Source organism: Dioscorea cayenensis, chromosome 15, assembly GCF_009730915.1.
Source record: "Dioscorea cayenensis subsp. rotundata cultivar TDr96_F1 chromosome 15, TDr96_F1_v2_PseudoChromosome.rev07_lg8_w22 25.fasta, whole genome shotgun sequence".
In the NCBI taxonomy this organism is placed as follows: domain Eukaryota; kingdom Viridiplantae; phylum Streptophyta; class Magnoliopsida; order Dioscoreales; family Dioscoreaceae; genus Dioscorea; species Dioscorea cayenensis.
This window is the reverse complement of record NC_052485.1, coordinates 4968106-4994517: the sequence shown is the minus strand read 5'-3', so window position 1 is coordinate 4994517 and position 26412 is coordinate 4968106. Positions and strand designations below refer to the sequence as shown.

Here is a 26412-nt window from a genome sequence, read left to right as displayed (position 1 = left end):
TATATTAACCCTCATTGTATCATCCTAATTAGTATTGTGCTCAACTGCGGATGTTTATAGTTAACGTGTTCTAATATATATATATATATATATATATTTTTGGTAAAGAGATAACTTCTCAGATAAAAATCAAATGCGGTATCATTTTATGAGTATAATAGTGATCCAACATATTCGCATTATCTAAGACGGAAGTATGAATTAGTTCTTTTGATAGTATATGTATGTGTATATATAAAATTACCAGGGCATATGGATGTGAATCAAACATTATATATTGACTGAAGGAATAAAAGAAAAAAAAAGGTTATTTATTTTTTTTAATAAAGAGAGGGTGAGTGGATCCTTGGTCATGACCCATAAATAAAAAGGGAATGGAAGGAAGGGGGGATAGAGAAGTCAGGAAGAAGGATGGGATTGAGGGTGGTGTATGGGGTGGTGTTTCTCTCCGTCTCTTGTGCATGCTTTAAGCTGCTCCATCTCTTTCTCCACCCCATCTTCTACCTCACTTCTTGACACTCTATCTATCTATCTATATATATATATATATATTTCTCTTTTATTTTATTTTTTTTAATCTTTATTTCTATCTCTCTGGTTTGGACTATATATGTGTTTCACTAATGGAGATCATCAGACAGGCAAAAGATGACTTAGTGAGATGCTTGTGTTTTTTGTTTCATTGTCTCTGGATTTGTATGGCTTTTTTTTTTTTATTTATTTATGTTTTTGGTTAAACTGTAAGTTATGAATGTTATTGTTGGATGTTATACTATGATAAATATGATGTATATAATAATATTTACGATTCTAGGATCAAATGGGTCCATAGCTCAGTGGTAGAGCAATTGACTGCAGATCAATAGGTCACCGGTTCGAACCCGGTTGGGCCCTTTGTTAAGTGATTTTTTAAATTGTTACTTTTAAAGGCAAAATAAATATAATGTTAGGAAATTAAAAAAAAAATGAAACAATTATAGAAGGACAATTAAATATAAAATTTAGACATGAAAAATCTTCAATTTAGCCTGAACATATAACCACAAACGAAATTATCAGAACAAAAATGAATGATCAAGTGTGTTCCCCTTTTTTTTTTAACCCTTTTTTAATAACTACAAGTTTGAAACCAGCTTTCTGGGTGTCAAACATAAATAACTTTAGATTAAAGTTAAACAAAATAAAGAACTGATCTGAAGACACATTCTTTAGTCAGATTACAAGCAACATTGTCTAAACACAGACATTGTCTCCTATTTTGCAGCTTTGTTCATCCTGCAGTGGAAACAGGTTGTGTTTTTAACCACCAATGAAACCAAGTTGATGAAGGATGAATGCTAGAATCAGCATGCAAATAGCAAGGATCAGGCCTGATCTTCCTAATAACCAGTTCTTCGCCTTCTTCGTCGTATCAACTGCTCGTTGTGCCCTTTCAGCCCACCGCATCTGACAAAAGACGACGAGAATACCATTATGAAAATGTTTTCTTTATCTCTACATTTGGTCTTGATCCATACATCCACAAACATAAATAATCACTTACCATTCTGTCCAAGTCTTCTGGTGACAATGATGACATAGCTTGTTGAGCTTTTGCTGCATCCTCTTTTGATAGCTTCATTCCAAACTGTTCACCCATGTTTGCCATCATCTCTGGGCTCATGTTCTTCATCATAGATGTAAACATCTGCAAATTGAAGATGAGTGGTACAATAGTAAGACACTAAATAGGTTACCAATGGAAAATTTTCTAGTTGAAGATTGTCAACCTGTCGCATTGCTGGATCATTCATTGAATTTCTCATGTTCTGCTGTAAATCTGCTGTAGAGGTTGGAAAGCTTGATGAAGACTGGCCCATTCTAGAACTTGCACCGTAAGTATTTTCCCCCCGGTCAGGGTTGTCCGCTGTGGGTGTTCTGGGAGGAGCGGAAAATTGTGAACCACTTTCTGATCTTTGGTTGCTTGCAACATTTGGAGGAGCTGCAAAAGGTGTGCCATTCCCATTAAATGAAGAGGCAACTTTAAGAACCCTTTGGAATTCTTCTGGTGACATCTTGCTCATCATATCAGAAGCTTGCTTAGCCAATTCAGGTGTTATTTCAGGAAACTTTGATGATCCAAATCCTGAGCTGTTGCCAATAGAGCTTGGATTTTTACTATTCATAGAAGCACCGATTTCGAAAATTTTTTGAAGCTCTTCTGGCTTCATCTTGCCCATCATATCTGCAGCAGTTTTCATCATGTCTGGTGACATTCCTCCAGCACTCATAGCTGCTAGAGTATCAGGATCAGCATTTGAGAATCTATTCTGGAATGCCCTGTCACATATTTCAAATAGATAACATTCAGTGAAGGATGTGAAGAGAACAACTGTTAAATACAATTTCCAACTTCCAAACATATTTCTATGCAGATATGATGGTCATTCAGAGATGCTATTCAGTTCTAGTTGTAGAAAAATTAAGGTCAGCTTGCAAAATTTTAAGCAGGTAAAAACATTTATAGGCACCTATATACAGCATTTAATTTATACATCTATTTCTGGAGTAAATTAATGACAGTTTTTAGACATTGCAAAAGAACAGAATTTACCGGAAAGCTTCAGGGTTATTGCTGAAACTCTTGAGGTATTCAGCGTCTACAGTTGAAGTTCCTGGATCAGATCCATATACCTTCTGAGAAGATTTGGTAGTTTCCACTGGTTGGGTCACAGAATATTTAGCAGATGCATCTGTCTGATTGCCTGATGAAGAGGGTTCATTTTCTTCTTCTTCTTCTTCTTCTTCTATTTCTTCAATAACAACACCTACATGAGAGGAAGACAAATATTATCCAAAGCCTTATAATCAGAAACGCAGAAGAAAAAAAGATTCCAATCAAGTATCCACACCACACAGCATACAGACAATGAAAAAAAACTAAATGTACCTCGGTGGGCGTTGCTATCACCACTTTTCAATAATTTTTCTTCTGTATCTCTGCAAAAGATCAGGAATAGCTGTCAATTGCCATGCCACATTTAAAAAAGGTTTTCTAATTATTTGTTCCTAAGTGCAGATTATATATTTCACCCTTAATCCAGAGAACCATATAAATCCCAGAAAATATGGTTATGACTCACTTTTCCCCGAGAAGCAGACGAATAATCATCGGCTTCTGGAAGAAATCGAAGAATTTCTTGGGAAAAAAAGGGAATTATGTCCCTGCCCACAACCCTAGCTGGATCAAGTTGCAACCACATAGACACATGGTTTAAAAGGACTTTCTACTCTTACTATGAACTGGAAATTATTTCAATCAAAAGACAATCACAACTTAGACAACTTGAACAGTTATGGGTGTTGATCTGCCAAATCAATGAACAAAATGCCATTGGAGATAAGAAGCTAATTCCAAAATTCATCCTAAAACCTCAAGACAAATAAATTAATAAGAGGGCATCACAAGGATTTTAACAAACCTTCGGAAGACATATCCCTCATTGCAGTGAGGTCAAATCTAAACAAAAATATTACTCAATCTACAAATTTATTGTTTCAAGATGCAAGCATTTACAATTTTGAGGGAAAAATGGTCAATTCAAGTGAATTTCAACAATAGCAGACTAACGTAATAACATCTTTCACATTATTAATTTTGATACCTTAAGACATCTGCAATAGTTTCATCATCAGGTGAAGCTTTATGAGCCTTCTCTAGGTCAGCAACAGCGGCCTAAAAAATATTTCATGAAAGAAGGTATGCTTAATAAAAATATGCTTACCATATATAGCACGACTGAATCAACAAAAACTAAATTTAACCCACCATAGAAGGTAAACCATTACTTACTTTTAAGTTTCCCAGTTCTTTGTAAGCCTGACCTCTGCGATAAAGAGCTTTGACATTGTTTGAGTCATATGCCAAAACCTAAGATTGCATTAACAAAATTTAAAAAGTTCAGAAAGGAGCTTTGGCACTATTCAAGTCATATATGCCAAAATACGAATTCATAATAACAGATTAGGGCAGAAACTCTATGAAATAATTTTCCGATTGTACCTCTGAACCTTCCTTGATGCAATTGTCATATTGATTTGTCTTCAGATAACAGGACATCAGGTTGAGGGAACACTGTAGTTGGAGAGTTCTCGACTTGGGTCCTGGAATATCAGTCAGATTGTTCTTCGCCTGATCACACAAATCACCATGAATAGTTTAATCCCACAGTTAAGAAATTCAACAATATCATTGAAATTTGATCTAATGGACACAAGGCAGTCGTATACATACACGCATATATTTATCAGCAGCATCATGAAATTTGCCTTGACAATGGAATTCATTTCCCTGGTAGAAGGAAAAGCACAAACAGATTTAAGTAACAAGGAAAAAAAAAACAGTTACAGTAAAAAAGATTAAATAAGAATCAGCATACAACAACAAAAATAAACAAACAGTAGCTTTTTAAAATTAACTTGACCCTCACACTACAGGCTAAAGCTAAAATATATCACCATTCACTGCTATAAAAAAGTGCATCTGTTTTTTGGAAAAAAAAAATGGGTAAGAACAGTTCGAGGAAATTGTCTACACTGGTTACAAACTTTGCCATGAAGTTGATTTGGTGTAACCTCACTAAACGAGCAAACTGTAAGATTCACACAGTGATTGAAGAAATGGCTCAAGTAATAAACCTGCTCGAGGAAAGGCATTAGATTCATAGCTTGTGCAGGACTTAAACGTATCATCTAACATTTTTCCTAATCTATCAACTCCACTTAATTTGTTTTTCAGCTTTTATTTAATTCTGTGTGTACCACACATCTCAAATTCTGCCATTGCCAACCCAATTTCTTTGAAAACCACAATATGAATGTTAATGAACATGATATATGATCAAGTTCAGGAAGGGTTCAATGTACTATAAGCAAGACTTCACCCATGCTAACTAGTAACTACTGGGATTAGAGATCTCATTGGCCATCCAAATAGCAGAGAATTAAAACAAACTCATAAAAAAATATATATATGACAGTTAGAAAACCTGTTTCTTCAGCATCTCAGCCGCATCAAGTTGATAAGAAATATGAGCATCTGCTTGGGCCTTCATGGCTGCTATCTCTTCCGGCTTAGCATTGGCTATCTTGTCCCTAATCTCAGCCATATCTTCAGCCCTGGTATGTTTGAGCTGTTCCGCAGCATGTCTGAAATCTTCAGGCCTCATGTTCTTCATACTCTCTGTTGCCATCTTCACAAGCTCAGGATTAGACATCACCTGCAAAAAATCATCCAGAATTCAGAGACTTACCAATTCCGAATCAATGAACACCTCCTGCTCAACTAAGCAAGGGTTATCAATCACCCAATCCACAAATCAACAACTACTTTGATTACTAAAATCAAGCATGGATCAGCACAAACAATTAAAATCATCAAAAGCAACTACGGAACATGAAAAAGAAGATATTTTTTTTCCATTACGATCCTCATGAATCTTGAATTCAAAGGTGAAATTCATTTACATCAAACAAGATCTCGCATATAACTTGACCGGGAGAGAGAAAAACACAAAATTCTATACCTAAATCAAATCGAATCAATTGAAATTCACATTCAAACACCCAGATAAAGGGAAGGAGAGAGGGACAAGACCTGCTGCTGCATCTTCGAGAGCTCTTCAGGCGACATCCGGCTAAATTGTTCCTGAGCGATGCGCATCAGCTCAGGATCCATCATCCCGTTGTACATTGTCGCGATCGATGCAAGAACAACAACCAAAATCAATGAATCCCAACCTTGATTTCGAATTCTCACCCCCAAATCGAAACAAGCTCTAGGGTTTCGTAGATGAATTGGGATTGAGATCGAGAACGAATTCGAGTGGGATTTGATCTCCGAAACGACGAGGAATTGGAGTACTTTTATGCTTTCCAATGATACCCTTTTAATTTATTCATATTCTTTCCTTTTTTTTAAAATATATATATATATATACATATATTATAATTTGAAAAAAAAAATTGGAAAGGTACTTTGTATAATAATTATTTTTTTCATGATTTTTTGAATAATAATAATAATAATAACTTTTTAAGATTTTATATTTGAATGAGCCTTAAATATATAAATTATGTATAATAATTATTTTTCCCCGATTTACCGGATGGGATTCCAGTGCCTTAACATTGGGGGTATCTGCAATAATCATTTTAATCACAAAAATAATTAATGAATATCTTATTTTAAATAATTATGCTTTAATTGGCAGTGTCATGGGTGCTTTACTCTTCAAATTTTTATAACTATTTATTTTATATTAACTAAATCAACTTATGTGGGTTAAAGTAAATCTTGAGTAGGATTATTATTTTTTTTTTTACAATTTTAAGTGGGATTTTCACATATGTTGATTTGTTTAGTAAATAGTTTTTTTTAATAAATTAGTATTTTATCCATTTTTATTTAAAAAGAATTATATGTATAAACCATAATAGTTTTTTCTAAAGTCATTTAACAAAATTTAAATAGAGCTCTATAAGAGGATGTATTAGGTTTGTATTTATTTGACTTGATTTATTTATTAAAAAAATAAATTGAGAGAAAGTTAAAAACATATATATATTTGAAAAACTATATAAAAAATGTTTAAAATTTATCATGAACATGTTTCATTTTTAGACGTATTATATTAATTAAATAAATTTTGATTTGTCATTATCTAGTCCAATAAATGGGCAGTTTAGTTAGTTTCTTAAAAAATATCAATAGTTTTATTGGGCAGGTTACCAAAAGAAAATTTTTTTAAAAAAACTGTCTTTCTCATGATATTAATTTTAAATTTTTTAAACTTTATTATGTAAAAAAATTTTTAAAAAAATCTCTAGGCATAATAATTACATGCATAAATATATTTATAAATAAACATTTAAAATTATTACTCATTGATGTTAACAAACCACTATTAAACTGGTTTATAAAAAAATGATACTTTTATAATTAATTAAATCAAAATTTAGACAATTTCATATAAAACAAAAAAACAAAAACTATCTAATATTAAACTAGACGTTTATATAACTTAATTTTATTTAATCCATAATCCTTGCAAGTCAAATCCAATGCAACATTTCAACATCACTCTCCCCTTAATTTATCTTAAATTTAACTAATACATAATATATATATATATATATATTCCAAAGTTCCGTACTTGTTGGTTTTTGGTTGTTAGACATGTTTATCAACTTCTTAATTAATGAAATAAATAATTTTAGAAAATAACCCCAATGAATTGCAAACTAAAAGTTGCCAAGAATTCCTTCAACCTTGTCAAAAATTTCTTATGAAAAATCCACCATTTTTATTTTAGAAAAATTGATAAGCCACTAACTTATTAAAAAAAAAAAAAATCAGTACAAACCGAAATAACAAGACAAAGCACGAAAAGAAAATCTACCACCTTTTATATTATCTATATCTTCAACTTTATATATAAATATATTCTTAATCTTGCATGCAAAGCAATACAATTGCAAACTTATAACTTCCTAATTATTGATAACTAGATAGCCATGCCTTCATCAAGAATTTAACTCCAAGTACAAAATCAAAACATTAATTCAAAGCTTTCTTCTCTCAAGGTGACCAAGAACTCAAGCAAGATCAAGAAGTGGCCAACCGCCGTCATGGCTCCTCGAAGGTCTTTGCCGGAGAATGGCTCACTGGTTGTTGTCCACACGCATTTCCCTAAGGTCATCCATGCAAGGCCTCATGATTTCATTGGGGTGCTGCAACTCCTCACAACGCCTTCTTTCTCATGCAACATGCATGCACTAAGGATGTCGTGTACTAATTAATGTTTAATGTTTCATAGTAAGAATTAATGATGAATTTAATCTAGTTATTTGTTTCATCACAATGAGGAGTTAATCAGCCAAGTTTAAGTTTTTAAGTATTTTTGGGTAAATTATTTAAATATATATATAGTCACCTAACTATTCATCTTGTTTAGTTCTTTTTAAGTCACCAAATTATAAAAAATTTCAATTGGGTACATTTGTTAGAAATTTAATCAAGAGTACGGCATATGACATCTAAGCATGTAAATATGTCGTATTATAAAACCAAAGTATGACTGTGGGCCTATGCGTTTTTATTTATTTTTTATTTAATTGTGCATGCATGACAGTTACAGAATTTTATTTATTTATCTTTATAATTTTATTTAGGTTTCAAAACCCTAGCCGTCGCCTCTTTGTTTCTCCCGTTATAGATCTTGGTTTGGATTAAGAAGAGGGAGAGATCTAGTTTTTTTCCTCTTCTCCTCCTTTTCTTTTTGTTTTGGTGTGTGGTGCTGGCGACGAAGACGGGAATAGGTCTCTTCTTCAAGGGTTTTGTGTCACTTACGTTGTGAGGTTCCACAGAAAAAATTTGACTTATCATAGAATTTTGGAGGTTTTGAGCGATCAAGACAAGTAAGTAAACCACATATAAATCTATATATATATATATATGCAAATTTTTTATTTTTCAAAATAGTTTACATAGTTATTAAATTAATTTAGATTTTACAGTTAAAAAAAAAACCATGTTGTGGTTATATTGACCGTTACTTTTGTAATTTAGTATATTTATTATTTTGTTTATTTAGGATTTTACTATTAACTTGGCTCATTTTAATTATTTTTTTATTATTTGTTTATTTTATAAAAATACGGATTCATGATATATTTTTTTTAAAAATTAGTTTATTTGTTTAATTCTTGAATATTTGCATTTACTTGAAGTGCTGAGAAATGATATATTTGTTTTAATGCTATTTTCAGATTTAATTTTTTTTTTTTAAATTGTGTGAATTATTATGTTAATTGATAGTTGATTATTTGATATAATTGGATTAATTTTTGTTAGAAAACAGGATCAATAAATTTTAATATTATTGTGTTGACGATGATTTTGGACCAAAATATATTTTTGTCATAGAAACTCGTAGTCCCCAAATTAACTGTGCAATAATCTTGTCACTGGGGGTTAAACACTAATCGTGTCGACACGTACTTCTGACATAGAAACTATAGTTTCGCACCGTTCCGTCGGTGAAGAATAACGGCTTCTGATATTCTGACTCGGGTCACCGAGGGTAAACATATGAGTTTTGAAATTTGACTCGGGTCACCGAGTTTAAATAAATGAGTTATGTTGTTTTGTTTTGGCATTAGTTGTTTGGGGGACTTATATGCTCAATATTTTGATAAACCAAATCTGTTTTGAATTATTTCTGATTTCTGGGTTCATTTTGATATTATTCCATTATGTTACATTTTGTAAGTTTTTAAAGATTATTGAACAATTTTTGATCCCGAAATTTCTAGTGGTTGCTTACTGGGCTCCCAAGCTCATTAAGTTGTTCTTAATTCTTTTTAGTCAGAAGAAAGTTCGGGGTTGTAGTTTAACGGGCTATCGAGTATTTTTTTTTCCTCCAGTGTATTTGAGTTGTATTTTCTACCTTATCGTGGTCCTTGAAGTTGTATTTGGAAGTTGATGTATTTTGTTATCTGTAAATCATGACTTTGTTAGATTGTTTGCTTGAAGCAGGTTTTTAGGCTTTACGTGCTTAAGGGGTTTCTGCCCTGTGGGTTCGTGGCCGTTTGTCCGCCGCTGGCCCGAGTTCGGAGCGTGGCAATGACATCTAATATGTCACATTAATTAAGTAATTAATATGTAGTGGAAGCAAGATCACTTACCTCTAGCCATAACAAATCAAACAGGACAAATGAAGGGACTAAGATCTGCACTTGAAGAAACTAAGGGCTCTTCCAATCTATCACATTGATGGGGCTGGTATTCTGGAGAACATTAGATTGGGGACCCCTGATGTTGTACTATATATAATCCTTACCATCAAAGGATTAACTCAACTTAAAATTTAAGTAGATCATTATCCAAAGTGCCAATTAGAGTTAACTTAGAAGTCCATTAGATAAAGTCATTGACCACTTTATTCAGTTTGAATCTAGATTGAACTAATATCAACATGAAATTAATTCAGAATAGAATTCAAACTAACAACATCAACTTTAGATTCACGTTCAGTTGGGTAACCCATGCTATCTCCGTGCTAACATGGCATGTCACCTTATACCCTCTTACCATATCAGCATGCTATGTTGATAAAGAATCAAGTTAAGTAAAAGACATTGACGTAACCTATCTAACTAAAAATTTAAAAAATTCAAAAGTCAAATTACTTTTTGTGTATCTGATATGAACGACCAGTTATATGATTCACTATCTCCAAAATAAAAAAAAAATTATTCACTCAATTGAACCCAAAATACCTAATTAAAAATTTTTATAATTCGGTAATGAGTAATCAAATAGTTGAATAATTATTTACATAATTTACCCATATTTAATATACAAAGAAACCTAATTGCCTCAGCAAGTAGACTTTATTAAAAAAAAATACACATATTACATATATCTATGAAACAATGCACAGTTTGAACCAAGAGTGACTCCAAAGTAAACTAAAGGTGGAAATGGCCCTAAATTGAAGGGCTATACTGGGAAAAAAAAAGTCTCACTTCATTTCATTCTCAATATCAATTGAGAAGGCATTCAAAGATGTGCATGAAGTATATATCTATTTAACTACTAATGCAGCAAAGTGGAAAATTCATGACTATTAATAAATATGCGAAATTAGTCATGACTCCATAACCACCAATTAATCATGAACAAGAAATGCAATCTATTAACAATTATAAACTCCATCCAAATAAAAAAAGAACAAACGTCAGACTAATATATGTTGGCAAAAGATTCTGTATTTTATTAGAGCTCTTTGATTTCCACGTAAATTTCAGAATAAGGGGTGCCATGCTTCTTAGGAACAGCTTGCACAGGTTGTTGAAATAATGATGTTTGTCTTAATTTAACTAAGAGATCTTTGTAGAGATTTAAATGCTTACATTAGTTGTTTGTTGATTAAAATTCAAATTAGTTATTATATTATCTCATCTTTTGTAGAGATCATTTTTTTCAAATTTTTGCCTTTATAAAGGCTTCAGTGATTATGAATAATATGTGTAGTTTTTAGTTTTTCTCATTTATTCTTTTAAGTTATCATAGGTTGCCCTACGGCACCGGCGCAACCATTGATGGTGAGGTTAGAATAGATGAAATATTCCTTTGCCATTTCTTTAGCTGCATTCAGGAAGTGGCTGAATCCATGGAATAAGCCTTGCTAGATAGCCTTGATTTCACTTTGAAGACGTGTTAAATTGAAGGGTTCTGGCCCAAAAGAAACCTAGGAAATCACATTACTTTTCATTTCATCAGTAACTTCATTTTCTGTGTGCTCAGTTCTAGACTCCACCAGCTCAATAGGCCTAGGCAAGAGAGGAACACATTGTGCTTAATGGAATCAAAAAAAAAAATATCAAAGTATTAATGGCAATAAGGAGAATAGGAATGTCAATAGAATTGACTCTGACAATGGCAACAAAAAATCAATGTTCTGTGCAGATCAAATGAGTATGAGAAATTAAATATTTAATACACACAAACACAGCATTGGTCAACTATTTCTCAACTAATAAGTTTACCGAGGCATATGTGCAAATATAGTATAACTATTAACCAGTTTTCTATTAAGGTTAGATTGTTGAGGTTTAAGAGTGATCAGAGGGTGCTGAAGACATAGGGATGCTCTGCAGAACCTAGAGAGCTATGAGACTAGACGTTGGTGCGCAAACTGTGAAGTTGGTCAATGAAGCAATAACAAGCTCGGGAATTACATTCAATAAGTGTCTGTCTTGGTGTGAATGCTTGTATTACTTTCAATTATGCTTTTACTGTAAGATTGATGTATGTTTGTATTAAGTGTCTGGATGTTCTGGTTGTATGAACTGTGATGCCTTACTGGCATGTATATCATGTGTTTGTCTAAATTCCCAGTTTATCAATAAATGAAGAATGGTGTTTTCCAGTTGATTACTTCATCTGTTCTTCTTCTATCTTATGAGTATATGAAGTTCAGTGAGGCTGAGTGATTGTCTTGTGATTGAAACTATACTCATTCAATCCTATCAGTGGTATCAGAGATAGTTCATTGAATTTAGTTGCAGATGTCATCCTCTTCTTCAGCAAAGGAAGCCAATGTTCCCTACTTCAAAGGTGACAACTACAACCTTTGAGCTTTGATGATGAAAACTATGTTTAGATCAAAGGATCTATGGAAATTAGTTGAGAAAGGGTTCAGTGAAGAAGAAGATGTAACTAGAATTAATGAAAGTCTAAAGAAGGATGCCAAGGCTTTGTACTTGATCCAACAAGGTCTTGATCCTAGGATATTGGTGAGGATATCTGAAGCAAAGACAGCAAAAGAGACATGGGATGCCATAAAGACTGAATTCCAAGGAGATTCAGACAACTCCAATATACAACTTCACTCACTTCAAAGGGAGTTTGATGTTGTTAAAATGAAGCAAGGTGAGAATGTCCAAGATTTTGTAAGCAGGGATTTGGACATTGTATATCAAATTAGAGTATTGAAAGAAGAACTCCCTCAAAAGTCAGTGGTTTCCAAAATTCTCAAAAGTTTAACTCCCAGATTCTCACAAGATGTCCACTCAATCATTGAAGCAAAAGACTTGAACACACTAATAGTTGAGCAACTAAGTGGCTCACTACTGAAGAACCATGAAGCAATACTTAATATTGAAAGCACTCACCTTGAAGGAGAAAAGGCTCTGCATGCTGGTGAAGGATCTCTGTATCACTTTGATGGTCCCCAACAGATGTGGGAGAGGATGAGGTCGCCACTCTCTCAGAGGTAGAGGGGGCGGGCGCGACAAGAGCATTGAAGCTAGCCGTATGGAGCTTGGTCGTGGGGTAGAATCCAGCAAGCAATATAAGAGTGTGCAGTGTTTTATCTGCAAGAAATTCGGCCATGTTAAAGCTTAATGTTGGTACAGGAACAAAGAAGCCAATGTTGTAAAAGAAGAGAAAGAAAAAGGAAAAGAAGAAGAAGAAGAAGAAGAAGAAGAAGAAAAAAAGTTACATACATGGCAATCAGTGAAGAACCAAAGAAGACAGGAGATACCTGGCTCATCAATAATTGTTGCTCCAACCACATGACAAGTGAGAAAAGTTTATTCCAACACATTGAAGCTACTTTGAGTCATTCAATCAAAGTGGGAGATGGAAAAGCTCTCACAGTGGAGGAAATTGGCAAAATAATTCTCTACTCAAGCAAAGGAAAGATTACAAGTCTGAATGATGTTCAATTTGTTCCAAACTTAGCTTATAACCTGCTAAGTGTTGGACAAATGATGGACTCAGTCTTTGAGATTGAATTTTCAAGAGGAGTCTACGAAATCAAGGACTCTGAATCCAAAGCAAAAATAGCTCAGGTATGTATGACCTCAAACATGCTATTTGCACTTGAAGCTGATGATATTGGATTTGCAAATATAGCTCTAGTTGCAGAAAAGACCTCAGATCTCTAGCACAATAGATATGGTCACATTAGCATGAAGAAATTGATCATGATTTCTAAACAAGAGCTGGCACTTGGTCTGCCAAATATCACAAATACTGATCCCTGTGAAGCTTGTTTACAAGGGAAGCATGCTCATGCAGAATTCCCTAAAGGCGAGGCCAAGAGAGCATCAGCTCCATTGGAGATGATTCATGTCGATCTTGTTAGGCCAATCAGCACTCCATCCATTGGAGGTAACTTGTATTTTATCCTCTTTACTGATGATTTTACAATATACAGCTGGGTGTTTTTCATAAAAAAGAAATCATAAACTTTTCATCAATTCAAGCTATTCAAGTTACTAGTGGAGAAACAGTACTCACTTCCAATCAAAGTACTACGAACACACTGTGGAGGAGAATCCACATACAGATGGGTGATGATTCTGTTCTCCTACTTTGTCTAATAATCAACGAAGAGGATTTGTGTGTTGGGAGCTTGATCTGTGATTGGCCCTGAAATAACGTCCAAATATTTGTCTAATAATCCAATGACTTCATAGTGCAAGGTACACAAATAATTAACCTAAGAACATTTCAACCGTTGATGAGCACAAAGTGATCTCCTTCACAGGCACAAGCTTATATTTCTGTCAGGTCAGAGGATGACAAGGGTAAGGTTCACTCATTCAGGCAAACATATGGAATATTACAACTACCTGGATCCCCAGTTCCTTACTTTCACTATAACACATGCCAACATGACAAATCCACTCGGAAAGAAAATCTGGAGTGAAAATGTTATGATCTGTTCTAAGATCAATTGAAATCAAACACAAATCAACCCTCTCAGAGTATTTTCAGAGAAATTTGCAGCTGAATCTACTCTTGATCATAGATCAATCACAGAGAATTTACACAATTCTTCTCAGAAATTCTGTAGTGATGCGGGGATAATGCAACAAAAACGGATGAGAAAGGGATGAGATCCACCACCGAACGAAGTCCACGATCGGATCAGGGACCTGACCACTCACCACTCTCGGATCAGCCCAAAGAGATACAGAGTTGATGAAGTTCTCCTCAATGGCCTGCAAAAGCTCAAAGGAAAGAACCAAGAAAATGAGGCACTGACCTCCAACTCTCCAACCACACACTAGCTGTCCCCCCCTTTGGCAGCCACTTCAAGTATATAACTCTTGGAACAACCCTCCAAGAATAGGAAAAACTTACATATAAACAAAAGTTATTAAACTAACAAACACTTAAGAGATAATTAAAGTTAAAAAGAGAAGCTGCAGAAAAAGGCAGAAAATGAGTTTTCATCGAAACCAGTCAACCTGATATGTCTTCAGTCTAGCAGCCATAACTTCCTCTAGGAAACTCCAATTGATATGAAATTTGTTGCATTGGAAACTAGACTTCATTAGCTTTCCAACCATAGGTTACATGCATCTTATGGTCAACGCAGTTGCTACAGTTTTCACAAAGAGTTTCACCAAAGACTGGGTGTTCTTTTTGAAAAATTCTTCAATGTCCAAGTGCTCAACACTTGGTCTTGTTTGTTCTCGCCTCCTGCATCAAGTCTTGCTTGCTTTGCTCCTGCATCAAACTCCCTTGGTTGAAGAAGACTCGCCCTCGAGTCCGAAGTGTCATGTGTCCCATGATAAGGAGAAAAGATCGAGATACATTAAAAAGTTTTAGAGACCTCATACTCTAAAGGAAGGTCAATCTCATATGCATTCTCCCCAATCCTCTTCACCACTTGAAATGGACCAGCTGCTCTTGGTTTCAATTTATTGTACTTCCCTGGAGAAAAACCTTTCTTTTCTTAAGTGAACCCGCACAAAGTCACCTGGCTTGAACTCAACATATTTTGCGATGCTTGTTTGCTTGCTTGCAATATCTCTCATTCTGTCTCACAATATGTTCCCTAATCTGAGCATGCAATTTCTTGATTTGGACAACCCTCTCACTTGCTTCACTGCTGAAAGAATGAGGAGTAGGAAAAGGTGTTAAATCTAATGGACTATGAAGATTATGCCCATAGACGACTTGAAATGGACTGCACTTAATAGACTGATGGATGGAGTGATTATATGCAAACTCAATCGTGGTAGCAATAAATCCCACTGTCGAACATTCTTGCCCACAAAAACTCCTAAAGCAAGTTTCCCAAACTCCTATTAGTAACCTCGCTTTGTCCGTCCGGTTTGAGGATGAGCTGTTGTGCTAAGCTGTAATTGTGTCCCAAGCTTCCTCCAAAGTGTGCGCCAAAAATGACTCATAAACTTGAGTCCCGATCGAAGTGATTGTCAAAGGAATTCCATGCAGCCCGCATCGACTTCACGGAAGTACAAATCAGCAATGTAAGAAGCATCCGCGATTCTACAACAAGATACAAAGTGGGCCATTTTTAGAGAATCGATCCACTACTACCATCACCGAATCTTTATTTCTTTTGAGTTCTTGGCAATCCTAGCACAAAATCCATGCTAACATCTTCCCAAGGGGCTTGGGGGACTGGAAGAGGAGTGTACAAACCTGCATTTTGAGTGTGACTCTTAGCCATATGACAAATGTTGCACTTCTTTACATGTTTCATTACATCCTTCTCCATCCTTGGCCAATAAAATTTGTCTTTTATGATAGCAAGTGTCTTGTTTCTCCCAAAATGTCCTCCAAGGTTACTATCATGGGCCTCCATTAGAATGGCATCTCTCACAGAACATTGAGGAATACACAAGCAATTCTTCTTGAAAAGAAACCCATTCTACAGAAAAAACTGCTTGTATGGCCCTTTTGAACAATTTTCCCAAATGGCACCAAAGTAGGGATCATCCTTGTATAATTCTTTCAAAACTTCAAAGCCAACAACATTTATTTGCATAGTGGACAGCAATGTGTACCTTCTACTCAATGCATCAGCAACTTGGTTTTGAGAGCCAGCTTGATGCTTGATGACAAAACTGTAAGCCTGTAGAAATTCCACCCACAATGCATGACGTCGGTTCAACTTATGCTGGCCATTTATGAACTTTAAAGCTTCATGATCTGAAAAGAGTACAAAGGGTTTTTGAAGGAGATAATGACTCCAATGACCCAAAGCACGAACAATGGCATAAAATTCTTTGTCATAAGTAGAGTAGTTCTTGCGGGAATCGCTTAACTTCTCGCTGAAAAATGCAATAGGCTTCTTCTCTTGACTCAAAACAGCTCCAATGCCGACGTTAGAAGTATCACACTCGACCTCAAAAAGTTTGTCAAAATCTGGAAGTGAGAGAACCGGCGCTTCAGTCACCTTCTTCTTGATGAGTTCAAAGCACTTCTGCGCTTCTTCGTTCCATTTGTATACACCCCCTTTCAAACATTCTGTAATAGGAGCAATAATGGTGCTAAATCCTTTGATGAATAGTCGATAAAAGGACGCAAGGCCATGGAAACTTCTAATATCATGGACAGATTTTGGTTGTGGCCAGCTTAGAATGGCTTCTAGCTTACTCAAGTCCATTTTTAATCCATCTCTAGACACTACATAGCCTAGGAAAACAAGGCTATTAGAGAAAAACTCACATTTCTTCAGATTTGCATAAAGCCTTTGCTCCCTTAGGGTGTTGAATATCTTAAAGAGATGATCAAGATGTTGCTCCTCATCTTGGCTATACACCAAAATATCATCAAAGTAGACAACAACAAACTTTCCAATGAAAGGCTTGAAGACATCATTCATTAGACGCATAAAGGTGCTAGGTGCGTTTGAAAGGCCGAAAGGCATGACAACCCATTCATAGAGACCATCTCTTGTTTTGAAAGCCGTCTTCCACTCATCTCCTTCTCGCATCCGTATTTGATGATAACCACTACGAAGATCAATTCGTGAGAAGATAACAGCCCCGTGTAGTTGATCCAAGAGGTCATCTAATCGAGGAATGGGATAGCGATAGTTGATTGTAATCTTGTTTACAGCTCTACTATCAATACACATACGCCAAGTTCCATCCTTCTTTGGTACAAGCAAAGCAGGGACAGCACAGGGACTCTTGCTTTCTCTCACAAAGCCTTTAACTATCAGCTCTTCAACTTGACGCTGCAACTCTTCATGTTCCTTCGGACACATCCTATAGGCTGCCTTATTAGGAATCACCGAACCAGGAACTAAATCAATACAATGCTGAATACTCCTCAAAGGTGGAAGACCTGGTGGCATTTCTTCGGGCACCATATCGGCAAATTCTTGAAGAAGTGGAAGCACAATAGCAGGATGCTCACATTGTTCTTCATTAACTTCAAGCATTACAAGAATATATCCTTGCTTGATATGTTGTAACTCTCTCAAAATTTCAGATTTAGAGAGTAGAGCATTCTTCACCTCTTTTGAAGGCTTGGGGGTTCACATCTAATCTTGTTGGAGCCAATACAATCTTAACATCATCTTTGACAAAAACTATATGTATTTTTATAACCATCATGCAAAGTTTTTCTATCATATTGCCATGGCCTTCCCAAGAGCAAGTGACATGCATCCATTGGCACAACATCACACATGACTTCATCCTTGTATCTTCCACCAATTGAAAATTGGACAAGGCATCGCTTTGCTCACCTTTATTTCTTTCTTCTTTTTCCAGCCAGTGTAAGTCCATAAGGATGCGGATGGTCCTCCGTTTTCAGCTGCAATTTGTCTACCATGTCGCTAGAAACAACATTTTTCAAAACTCGCCACCATCTATAATCACATCGCAGACTTTACCATGACAAGTGCACCTAGTATGGAAGATGTTGTGACGCAACCAATCATCTTCTTGTGTTCGATTGAACATTCGGACTTGCAAACAAGAAGTTCTCCTTCATCTCGCACGAACTACCTCTTCCATTTGAGAACATTCAACCTCATCTTCATCGGACCCTTCCTCAATTTCTTCTTCGACAAGAGAAATTATCTTCCGATTTGGGCAATCTGCTGCAATATGACCATACCCTTGGCACTTGAAACACTTTCTTGCACTTGTATTAGGAGGGGCTTGTTGTTTAGAGCTTTCACCTTTGTTGAATGACCTTGAGGTAAAAGGTTTTACAGTTTTAGAAGGCCTAGAGTTTGAGGAACTCCCTTGGTTAAAAGAACTTCCCTTGCTTACAGAACGAAAACCACTTCCCCGAGCTTCTTTTAGTTGTCGTTCAATCCTCATAGCAAGCTTACAAACATCTGAATAAGTCCAATATGGCTGCAGCTGCACCATATTGCCTACTTCAGTCCTCAATCCTCCAAGAAACCTAGCAATAGTTTGCTCTTGAGGCTCTACCACATCACATTTGATCATCAAATAATCAAATTCAGCAGTATACTCTTCAACAGATAGATCATTCTGTTTGAAATTATGAAGCTTGAGATAGGAATCTTGTCGATAGCTTTCCGGCAAAAATCTTCTCTTTAGTTCCCTTTTCATCTTCTCCCAAGAACGAATAGGGTGTCTTCCTTCTCGAACTCTTTGCCTCTTCAAATTTTCCCACCATAATCCAGCATATTTTCTTAATTTTAAAGTAGCAAGCTTTACCTTTCTATCATCACATACATCTTTAAAATCAAATACTCTCTCAACAGTGTGAAGCCAATCGACGAACTCGTCAGGCTGCATTCTTCCTTCAAATTCTGGAATATCAACCTTGATGTCAAACTCCTGCCTACGGACTGCACGTGTTTGGTGGCGATTGCTAGGGCCGCTGCCTTCTCTAGAACTAGAAGAAGAGTAGAAGGGATTCTGGTCTTCACTGCCACTACTTTCTTGATCTACATCTACATCATCTTGTGGTTGTTGATCTCTTTCCATAGGTTGCAGTCTTTGGAGTTGTTCTTGAAGCTGCTGCACTTGTCTTCTCAGATCTGCCACTTCAACATCATGGACACTCCTTTCACGGGCTTGGGCTGCATCAACATTAGGTATACGGCGACGACGATCAGCCATCCGAACCTAGGCTCTGGTACCACCTGATGCGGGGATAATGCAACAAAAACGGATGAGAAAGGGATGAGATCCATCACCGAACGAAGTCCACGATCGGATACAGGACCTGACCACTCACCACTCTCTGGATTAGCCCAAAAAGATACAGAGTTGATGAAGTTCTCCTCAATGGCCTGCAAAAGCTCAAAGGAAAGAACCAAGAAAATGAGGCACAGCCTCCAACTCTCCAGCCACACACTAGCTGTCCCCCCCTTTGGCAGCCACTTCAAGTATATAACTCTTGGAACAACCCTCCAAGAATAGGAAAACTTACATATAAACAAAGTTATTAAACTAACAAACACTTAAGAGATAATTAAAGCTAAAAGAGAAGCTGCAGAAAAGACAGAAAATGAGTTTTACTGAAACCAGTCAACCTGATATGTCTTCAGTCTAGCAGCCATAACTTCCTCTAGGAAACTCCAATTGATATGAAATTTGTTGCATTGGAAACTAGACTTCATTAGCTTTCCAACCATAGGTTACATGCATCTTATGGTCAACGCAGTTGCTACAGTTTTCACGAAGAGTTTCACCAAAGACTGGGTGTTCTTTTGAAAATTCTTCAATGTCCAAGTGCTCAACACTTGGTCTTGTTTGTTCTGCTCCTGCATCAAGTCTTGCTTGCTTTGCTCCTGCATCATGTAGATCTATTCCTCTGAATTACATTCAAGCAATCAGAAGTATGGCAATTAGATCTAAGTTCTCACAGAACATTCACAGCAAAATCAAGACTGATAACAATTCTAACAATCACAATTCAAGAAAACAGAGATGAAACAACAAGAACAATTAACAAAGAAAGATAACCAAACCCGGCAGTAAATCACCACCGAATTCCTTCTCCTGTCTCCACTAAGATAGGCCTCTTCTCTCTTCTTTTTTCTCCCTTTCCCCCAACTCCCTCATGTGCTCTTTATCCCCAAAGATAGTCATGGAAACGTGTATTCGGGCGCTTCAATCTTCGTTTCCCTTCAGTTTCTATCCGCACCATAGATTGAGCATCTTCTTTTCTATCTTGGCCGACCACGTGTCCTCCAATTAATTCCTCCTCACATCTGATATTAATAGGCTCTGCTTTAAACCTATAAGGTAGCATAACAGAAAAGAACCAAGGAAATCTAACAAAATGTGCAATTTTGGATAGTTGTTTATTCTATATACATATTTTTAATCACAACACTCTAGAACTATGTGGCTAGATTTTACACTTGTACTGTAGAAATGAATGAGAGCTAGCTTTGGTAGGAGACAGAATAAAACTATTATAGAAGGAAGAGGACTACAGGGACAACTGTTAGACATCATGACAAGAAGTATATATCCTTATTAAAAGATATGCTAATTGCTGGTGCTGGTGTTGTAAGAAGTTTGATTCTATGAGCTAGAGGAAGTTGCTTTGCTGCATTGACAAGTGACAACCAAATCAGAAACAAAAAAATTTCATGCGCCAATGTCCATGAACACAACAGGTATCTTAACTTGTACGTTCACCTATGAAGACAACTAGAGTTTGGTTTCTACTATTCCAAGTAAATAGAAAGCCTTGGTGCCTTGGAAGTTCCCTAGGAATCATCTATTATAAATGAGCTCAAAAGTAAAATCAGCTGATGTTTGTCATGCAAAATTGTCCTAACCCATAACTCACTATGAAAAAGTGTTCACTGAACCAATATGCAGAAGCTTCTGATATAATATATATGCAATTATCAAATCAATTGTACGTGTTCACATGAGAGCATCTAAGATGATTGGGTACAAAAAAATTGCCTATAAAAGTCTTTCAGACATTCTAGTGGAATCTCAAATATGCAAAAAACCAATAAAAGTTCATAAATTTGATAAGTAATTTGGACTCCGTGAAAGATAGAATCTCAGCATAAGCAGACAACAATTCATGGGAGAATCCATGTAGAATGTTAGAGCTAGGGATAGTTTGTACAACATCATGGTTAATTATGATCAATCTTTAGTACATTAATTATATGATTAGTTTTACTTCAACAACCCTGAATGCATATGAAAACAGTGTTTCTGGATTAATTATGTCAAACAGAAGTACGTGGATCATAAAATGCAAGATGATCCCATACTTTTCTATCACCAAACATCAAACCCCACACTAGAATTTCTTTAGGAAAAAAAAGAACATGTATGTACGTGACTAATACATAAATTTGAAAGAAAAGGAAAAATTTCATGGAATTGTTCATGGTTCGTACTAACTAAAATGCGAGATTTAAATGTTAGGCATACTAAAATATATTATTAGTATGAATATATATGGAAAGGATAATTTGTATACACACACATATATGATATTATTGTGTTGGTGTATAATATATTTTTTATTTTAATTCGGAAAACTAACAAAAGGATAATGTATCTTTTTATTGTACTTTGGAAATTATTATTATTTTCTAAATTTAACAAAATTAATAACCATATAAATGGACAATAAGCTTTTTATATATATGTCACATTAGAAATGATGTTCTTATATATCTTTATTAATTAAATGAATCTTAGCTAATTACCTGTCTTAATTATTATCTAGCCTTACTAATCTGATCCTATAATATAAAGATATTAAGTATTAACATTCATGTCTTCATGCCACATTTCAAAATCCTTTCCCTTTCATTTCATACGTAATAATAATAATTATTATTATTATTAAAATATTATCCAAAGTTCCCCTACTTGTTGGTTTTTGGTTATTGGACATGTTAAGCAACTTCTTAATTAATAAATAATTAGAGGAAAATCCCAATAAGTTGCAAACTCAAGGTTCCCAAGAATTCCTTCAACTCTTGGAAATTTCTCATGAATAAATCCACCAACTTTTATGTTATCTATATCTTCAACCATATATATAAATATGTCCCTAATCTTGCATGCAAAGCAATTCAATTGCAAACTTACAACTTCCTAATTATTAGTAACTAGCTAGCCATGCCTTCATCAAGAATTGAACTCCAAGAACAAAATCAAAACACTAATTCAAAGCCTTCTTCTCTCAAGGTGAGCAAGAACTCAAGCAAGATCAAGAAGCGGCCGCCCGCCGTCCTGGCTCCTCGAAGGTCTTTGCCGGAGAATGGCTCACCGGTTATCGTCCACATGCATTCCCCTAAGGTCATCCATGCAAGACCTCAAGATTTCATGAGGGTGGTGCAACTCCTCACCGGCAACAAACCACCTTCTTCTTTCTGATGCAACTAATATATATTATATTCTCTAGGGACTTTGACCTTCTTATTATATATGTGCAATGTACAATAAGGATATACTGTATAATGATTTTTATTGTTTCATTTCCATTTGTGTAAAAAATGTTGTGATAAGATTGATGAATTTAATCTAATGATTTTGACCTTTTTTTGTTTTTTTTCCTTTGTAATTTGGTTTATCTTGATGCATTCATTTTTCGTAATATAAGGAGGTGATCAACCAAGTTTATAATATAGGTTTTCAAATATCTTAGAAAAAATCTAATTAGTACCCTGGCAAGTAGACTTCATTAAAAAAGCATTTATGAAACAATGTTAGTTTGAACCAAGAGTGACACCATATAGTAAACAAAAGGTGGAAATGGTCCTTATTGGATGTATTAATACATCATTATTTTGATATTTTAGAACATATTTCAACCGCATTAATTAAATTTAAGATAAATAAATAAACCATTAATTTATTGAAAAAAAAAACTAATTTGTCATGCCCCGAACCCAGCTCTATGGACCTGGGACGCCGACAAACGGTCGTACACCTACAAGGCCGAAACCATGTAGACACACAAGGCCTCAAAACCTGATCCAAAACAGAACAAAGAATCAAACTCAGTGGATTGCAAAAACCAATATAAACTTATACAAATAAAACATAGCCACACAAAAAAAAGGGACTTAATACATGCTAATACTCGACGATTGCCTAACGATCCCCGCTAAGCTATCCGCCACTCAACTCTACTCTTGATCTGAAAAGATATTAAACAATAAATTATGAGCTTGACAGCCCAGTAAGCACCCACTAAAAAATTATAGGGATCATTTGCAAAAATAAAAAATTATCAAAATCAAAATCAGAAATCAAATTTATTTCAAATAAACATAGATGTCAAAACCAAGCATATAGGTCCCCCAAACAACTATTGCCATAACAAAATAACAGAACTCATATATTTATCCTCGGTGACCCGAGCCAGAATATCAGAACTCATAAGTTTACCCTCGGTGACCCGAGCCAGATTTATTAGAGGTCGTTATTCTTCACCGACGGAAAGCGGTGGGAAACTATAGTTTCTATATCAGAGTACATGTCGATACGGTCAGTGTTTAACCCCCAGTGACAGAGTTATTGCAAAGTTAGTTTGGGGACTACGAGTACTTTGTCAAAATATTTCATGTTCACAAAACAATAAACTATCAAAATTCATACTGGGCAAAATGCAAGTAATTTGCAGTCACATGATCCCATTTTTATCATATCAAAATAATCTAGTTAATTGAATCCAAACATGAACAGATAATAAAGAAAAACACAATAGTAATTAATCAGAAAGTAAATAAATATCTGGAATTCAAAAATTAAGTAATCCAAATGTAAATAAATTATTTAAACCTTTCAGATAATTCTAATCCAAAATAAAATATCATTAAAATAATTTAAAATAATTTAAAATAATTCCAAAAAAAATAATAAATAAATAATTAAAAATATAAATAAATACATAAAATCATTATTTTTCTCAAAATTTCCAGATGTTCAGAAAACTTAAGTATATACATATAATATGATCTATATGTAGGATACTTACCTGATTAACAACCAGATTTTTGAATTCTTACACCAATCGATTATTTCTCAGAAAGTCCTAATTTGGGAATAACCCATCAAAATTACAAGTAAACAAATTATAAAATTCACACGAATGCAAAAACAAATCAAACACTAACAAAATTACCAAGGTCAAGACCAATAACCAATTACCTACAAACCTTAAGATTAAAATTAGCGTAGCTTTGCAAATTCTAACTCAAATAAAAAATTTCAAACTTATGAGAAAACTAGGCATCTTCATCTAAAACATATCCAAACCTCACAATGATTTGAGACCTACAGAATTTAAGCCACCAGTATTAAAAATCATACTTATGTAAACCAACAGTTTCAGACATGCATATTCCAATAAAAAATATCTCACAACATATAACTTCAAAAGTAATACAATCTTACTGACAATAAGATATCTCGGAAATGAACAACTTTCATATTTTTTACCTTATCCAGTTCAATCTTCATGATCATCAAAAATGATCATAATTCTTCAGGCTATGCACAGAAATATCATCCGAGACACTTATACCAATAGGGCTATATCTCACAAACTACAGATGCATAAAATCTGAAATTTTGCAGGTATTTAGGTAACATCAAACTATATAACTTTGTTATATTACTCTTCTCCAAATTCCATATACAAGACAATCAAATTGTCTAAGCAATCGTTATATTCTCTGCAGAAATAGTATTGAGCACACCTATAGTAATCTGATCATATCTCACAATTTACAATTTTTCTATTCTGATCTCTTCCAAATTCCATCTCTAGATCTTCGAAATAAATTAGAGATCTCTACTGTGCTAACAGGGACTTTCTTAATTTTATCCTCAAACTAAAATCAAATCAATTCTCACCAAACCCTAACCCTAACTAGTAACATGTCACAAACAAGCATAAGAAAGAGCAATAACAAAATAACTCGAAACCTTACCTCAACAATAACAGTGAAACGAAATCCGTAACGATGAGACCCTTCTCCCGTCCTCATCGCCGACACCGCCCGCAAAATGGAAGAGAAAGAGATGAGGCAAGTCTCTCTCTCTCTCCCTAAACGGTGATCTAAAACCGATGAAGCTAAAGAGACGGCTAGGGTTTTGAAATTAAACAAAAACAAAATCAATGGCTAAGATTAAAAATAAAACCAACGGCTAGGATTAAAAGATAAAAGCAGTGGCTAGGATTTGATTAAGGGGTGGGTCTCACATAATTAATTAATTAAATCTTTTTAGCTTACCTCATTTGACCTTCTTCAATTTGTCGTCATCTTGTTCATCTATTCTCACTGATCATCATGTGAGACAAAGTCCAACTAGTGCAAACTTTTCTTGACAGAGTAAGAAATGATACTTGTTTTTTATTATTTTATTTTATACGACCTTCTCTCCGCGGAGTCTACATTAATTCTCCAGTATTAGTTTATTAATTAAACCATAGTTGACTTAGGACTTTTTCCTATTTCTTAATTTAATTATTCATCCTTATATATATCTCACAAAGCTTGCTGGCTGCATGGGTTTAAGCATAAGTTTGAAAGAAAGAGTAAGAGAGAAAACAATGGCATCATCCAGAAGAGATCATCAGATTCAGGGTTTTAGGCCTCGGTCACTCAAGGTACACAAAGAATATTCATGGAATAGTAAGAAGACGATGATCGTCGAGGCCAATCAGCGCCGCCTTCCTCCACCGCATGTTATCTACTTGAAGTCACCAAAGGTTATCCATGTCAAGCCTCAGGATTTCATGAGCATTGTCCAACAACTCACTGGCAAAAGTACTTCATCCAGTCATGTTGATGTTGATGTTGGTGTTGATGTTGAAGTTGAAGAAAGAAGACGATTAGCTGAAGAAGAAGAAGAAGAAGAAGAAAAAGAATAAATGAAGGTGATGCACGTCTATGCATGCATGCATGGATCCACGTAACTGGTTGTTTTAGGTTTCCTTTGTTTTTATATAAAGCTGCAGTTCTTCAAGGAAAATATGCATGCAGTCATGCATATATGTATGGAAAAAATATTTCAGTGCCTTCTAGATTTTGTTACTTATAAGTGTTTTATAATATATATTTTGTATGGCGCTCAGATAACTGAACAACCCTTAAA

At 34.9% G+C, this 26412-nt stretch overlaps 3 protein-coding genes, 1 long non-coding RNA gene and 1 other non-coding gene across 6 annotated transcripts; 2 read left to right on the top strand and 3 right to left on the bottom strand.

The window, feature by feature from the left end:
- The first annotated feature begins 822 nt into the window (after positions 1 to 822).
- TRNAC-GCA lies at positions 823 to 894 on the top strand. Its single transcript has one exon. It is a non-coding gene; the product is annotated as a tRNA-Cys (tRNA).
- Positions 895 to 1067: 173 nt separating this feature from the next.
- On the bottom strand, positions 1068 to 5889 carry LOC120277927 (outer envelope protein 61). Its single transcript, XM_039284799.1, has 11 exons — positions 5636 to 5889; positions 5028 to 5258; positions 4274 to 4330; positions 4043 to 4171; positions 3833 to 3910; positions 3645 to 3715; positions 2930 to 2979; positions 2594 to 2807; positions 1770 to 2319; positions 1544 to 1687; positions 1068 to 1446 (listed from the first exon to the last, which is right to left on the bottom strand). Exons 1-11 carry the CDS (start codon positions 5729 to 5731, stop codon positions 1300 to 1302), a joined length of 1767 nt encoding a protein of 588 aa, XP_039140733.1. The 5' UTR covers positions 5732 to 5889; the 3' UTR covers positions 1068 to 1299.
- A 4619-nt stretch (positions 5890 to 10508) lies between these two features.
- LOC120277357 lies at positions 10509 to 14480 on the bottom strand. Of its 2 annotated transcripts, none has more exons than XR_005541500.1 (3): positions 13054 to 14480; positions 12721 to 12921; positions 10509 to 11376 (listed from the first exon to the last, which is right to left on the bottom strand). It is a non-coding gene; the product is annotated as an uncharacterized LOC120277357 (long non-coding RNA). The 2 variants fall into 2 exon arrangements; XR_005541499.1 differs by having other exon boundaries at positions 13092 to 14480.
- A 3835-nt stretch (positions 14481 to 18315) lies between these two features.
- On the bottom strand, positions 18316 to 20471 carry LOC120277608. The gene is made up of 2 exons (XM_039284467.1): positions 20283 to 20471; positions 18316 to 20102 (listed from the first exon to the last, which is right to left on the bottom strand). Exon 2 carries the CDS (start codon positions 19426 to 19428, stop codon positions 18316 to 18318), a length of 1113 nt encoding a protein of 370 aa, XP_039140401.1. The 5' UTR covers positions 19429 to 20102; positions 20283 to 20471.
- A 5396-nt stretch (positions 20472 to 25867) lies between these two features.
- On the top strand, positions 25868 to 26188 carry LOC120277607 (VQ motif-containing protein 8, chloroplastic-like). The gene has a single exon (XM_039284466.1). The coding sequence runs from the start codon at positions 25868 to 25870 to the stop codon at positions 26186 to 26188; it is 321 nt and encodes a 106-aa protein (XP_039140400.1).
- Positions 26189 to 26412: the final 224 nt, after the last annotated feature.

Excerpts from the sequence above, each read along its gene's own strand:
- LOC120277608 (XM_039284467.1), bottom strand. The coding sequence starts at position 19,428 with ATGGCTGATCGTCGTCGCCGTATACCTAATGTTGATGCAGCCCAAGCC.
- LOC120277607 (XM_039284466.1), top strand. The coding sequence starts at position 25,868 with ATGGCATCATCCAGAAGAGATCATCAGATTCAGGGTTTTAGGCCTCGG.
- LOC120277927 (XM_039284799.1), bottom strand. The coding sequence starts at position 5,731 with ATGTACAACGGGATGATGGATCCTGAGCTGATGCGCATCGCTCAGGAA. Across the intron at positions 3,911-4,042 it reads GCATCAAGGAAGGTTCAGAG|GTTTTGGCATATGACTCAAA; the intron begins GTACAATCGGAA and ends ATGCAATCTTAG. Across the intron at positions 1,447-1,543 it reads CAGAAGACTTGGACAGAATG|ATGCGGTGGGCTGAAAGGGC; the intron begins GTAAGTGATTAT and ends GTCTTTTGTCAG.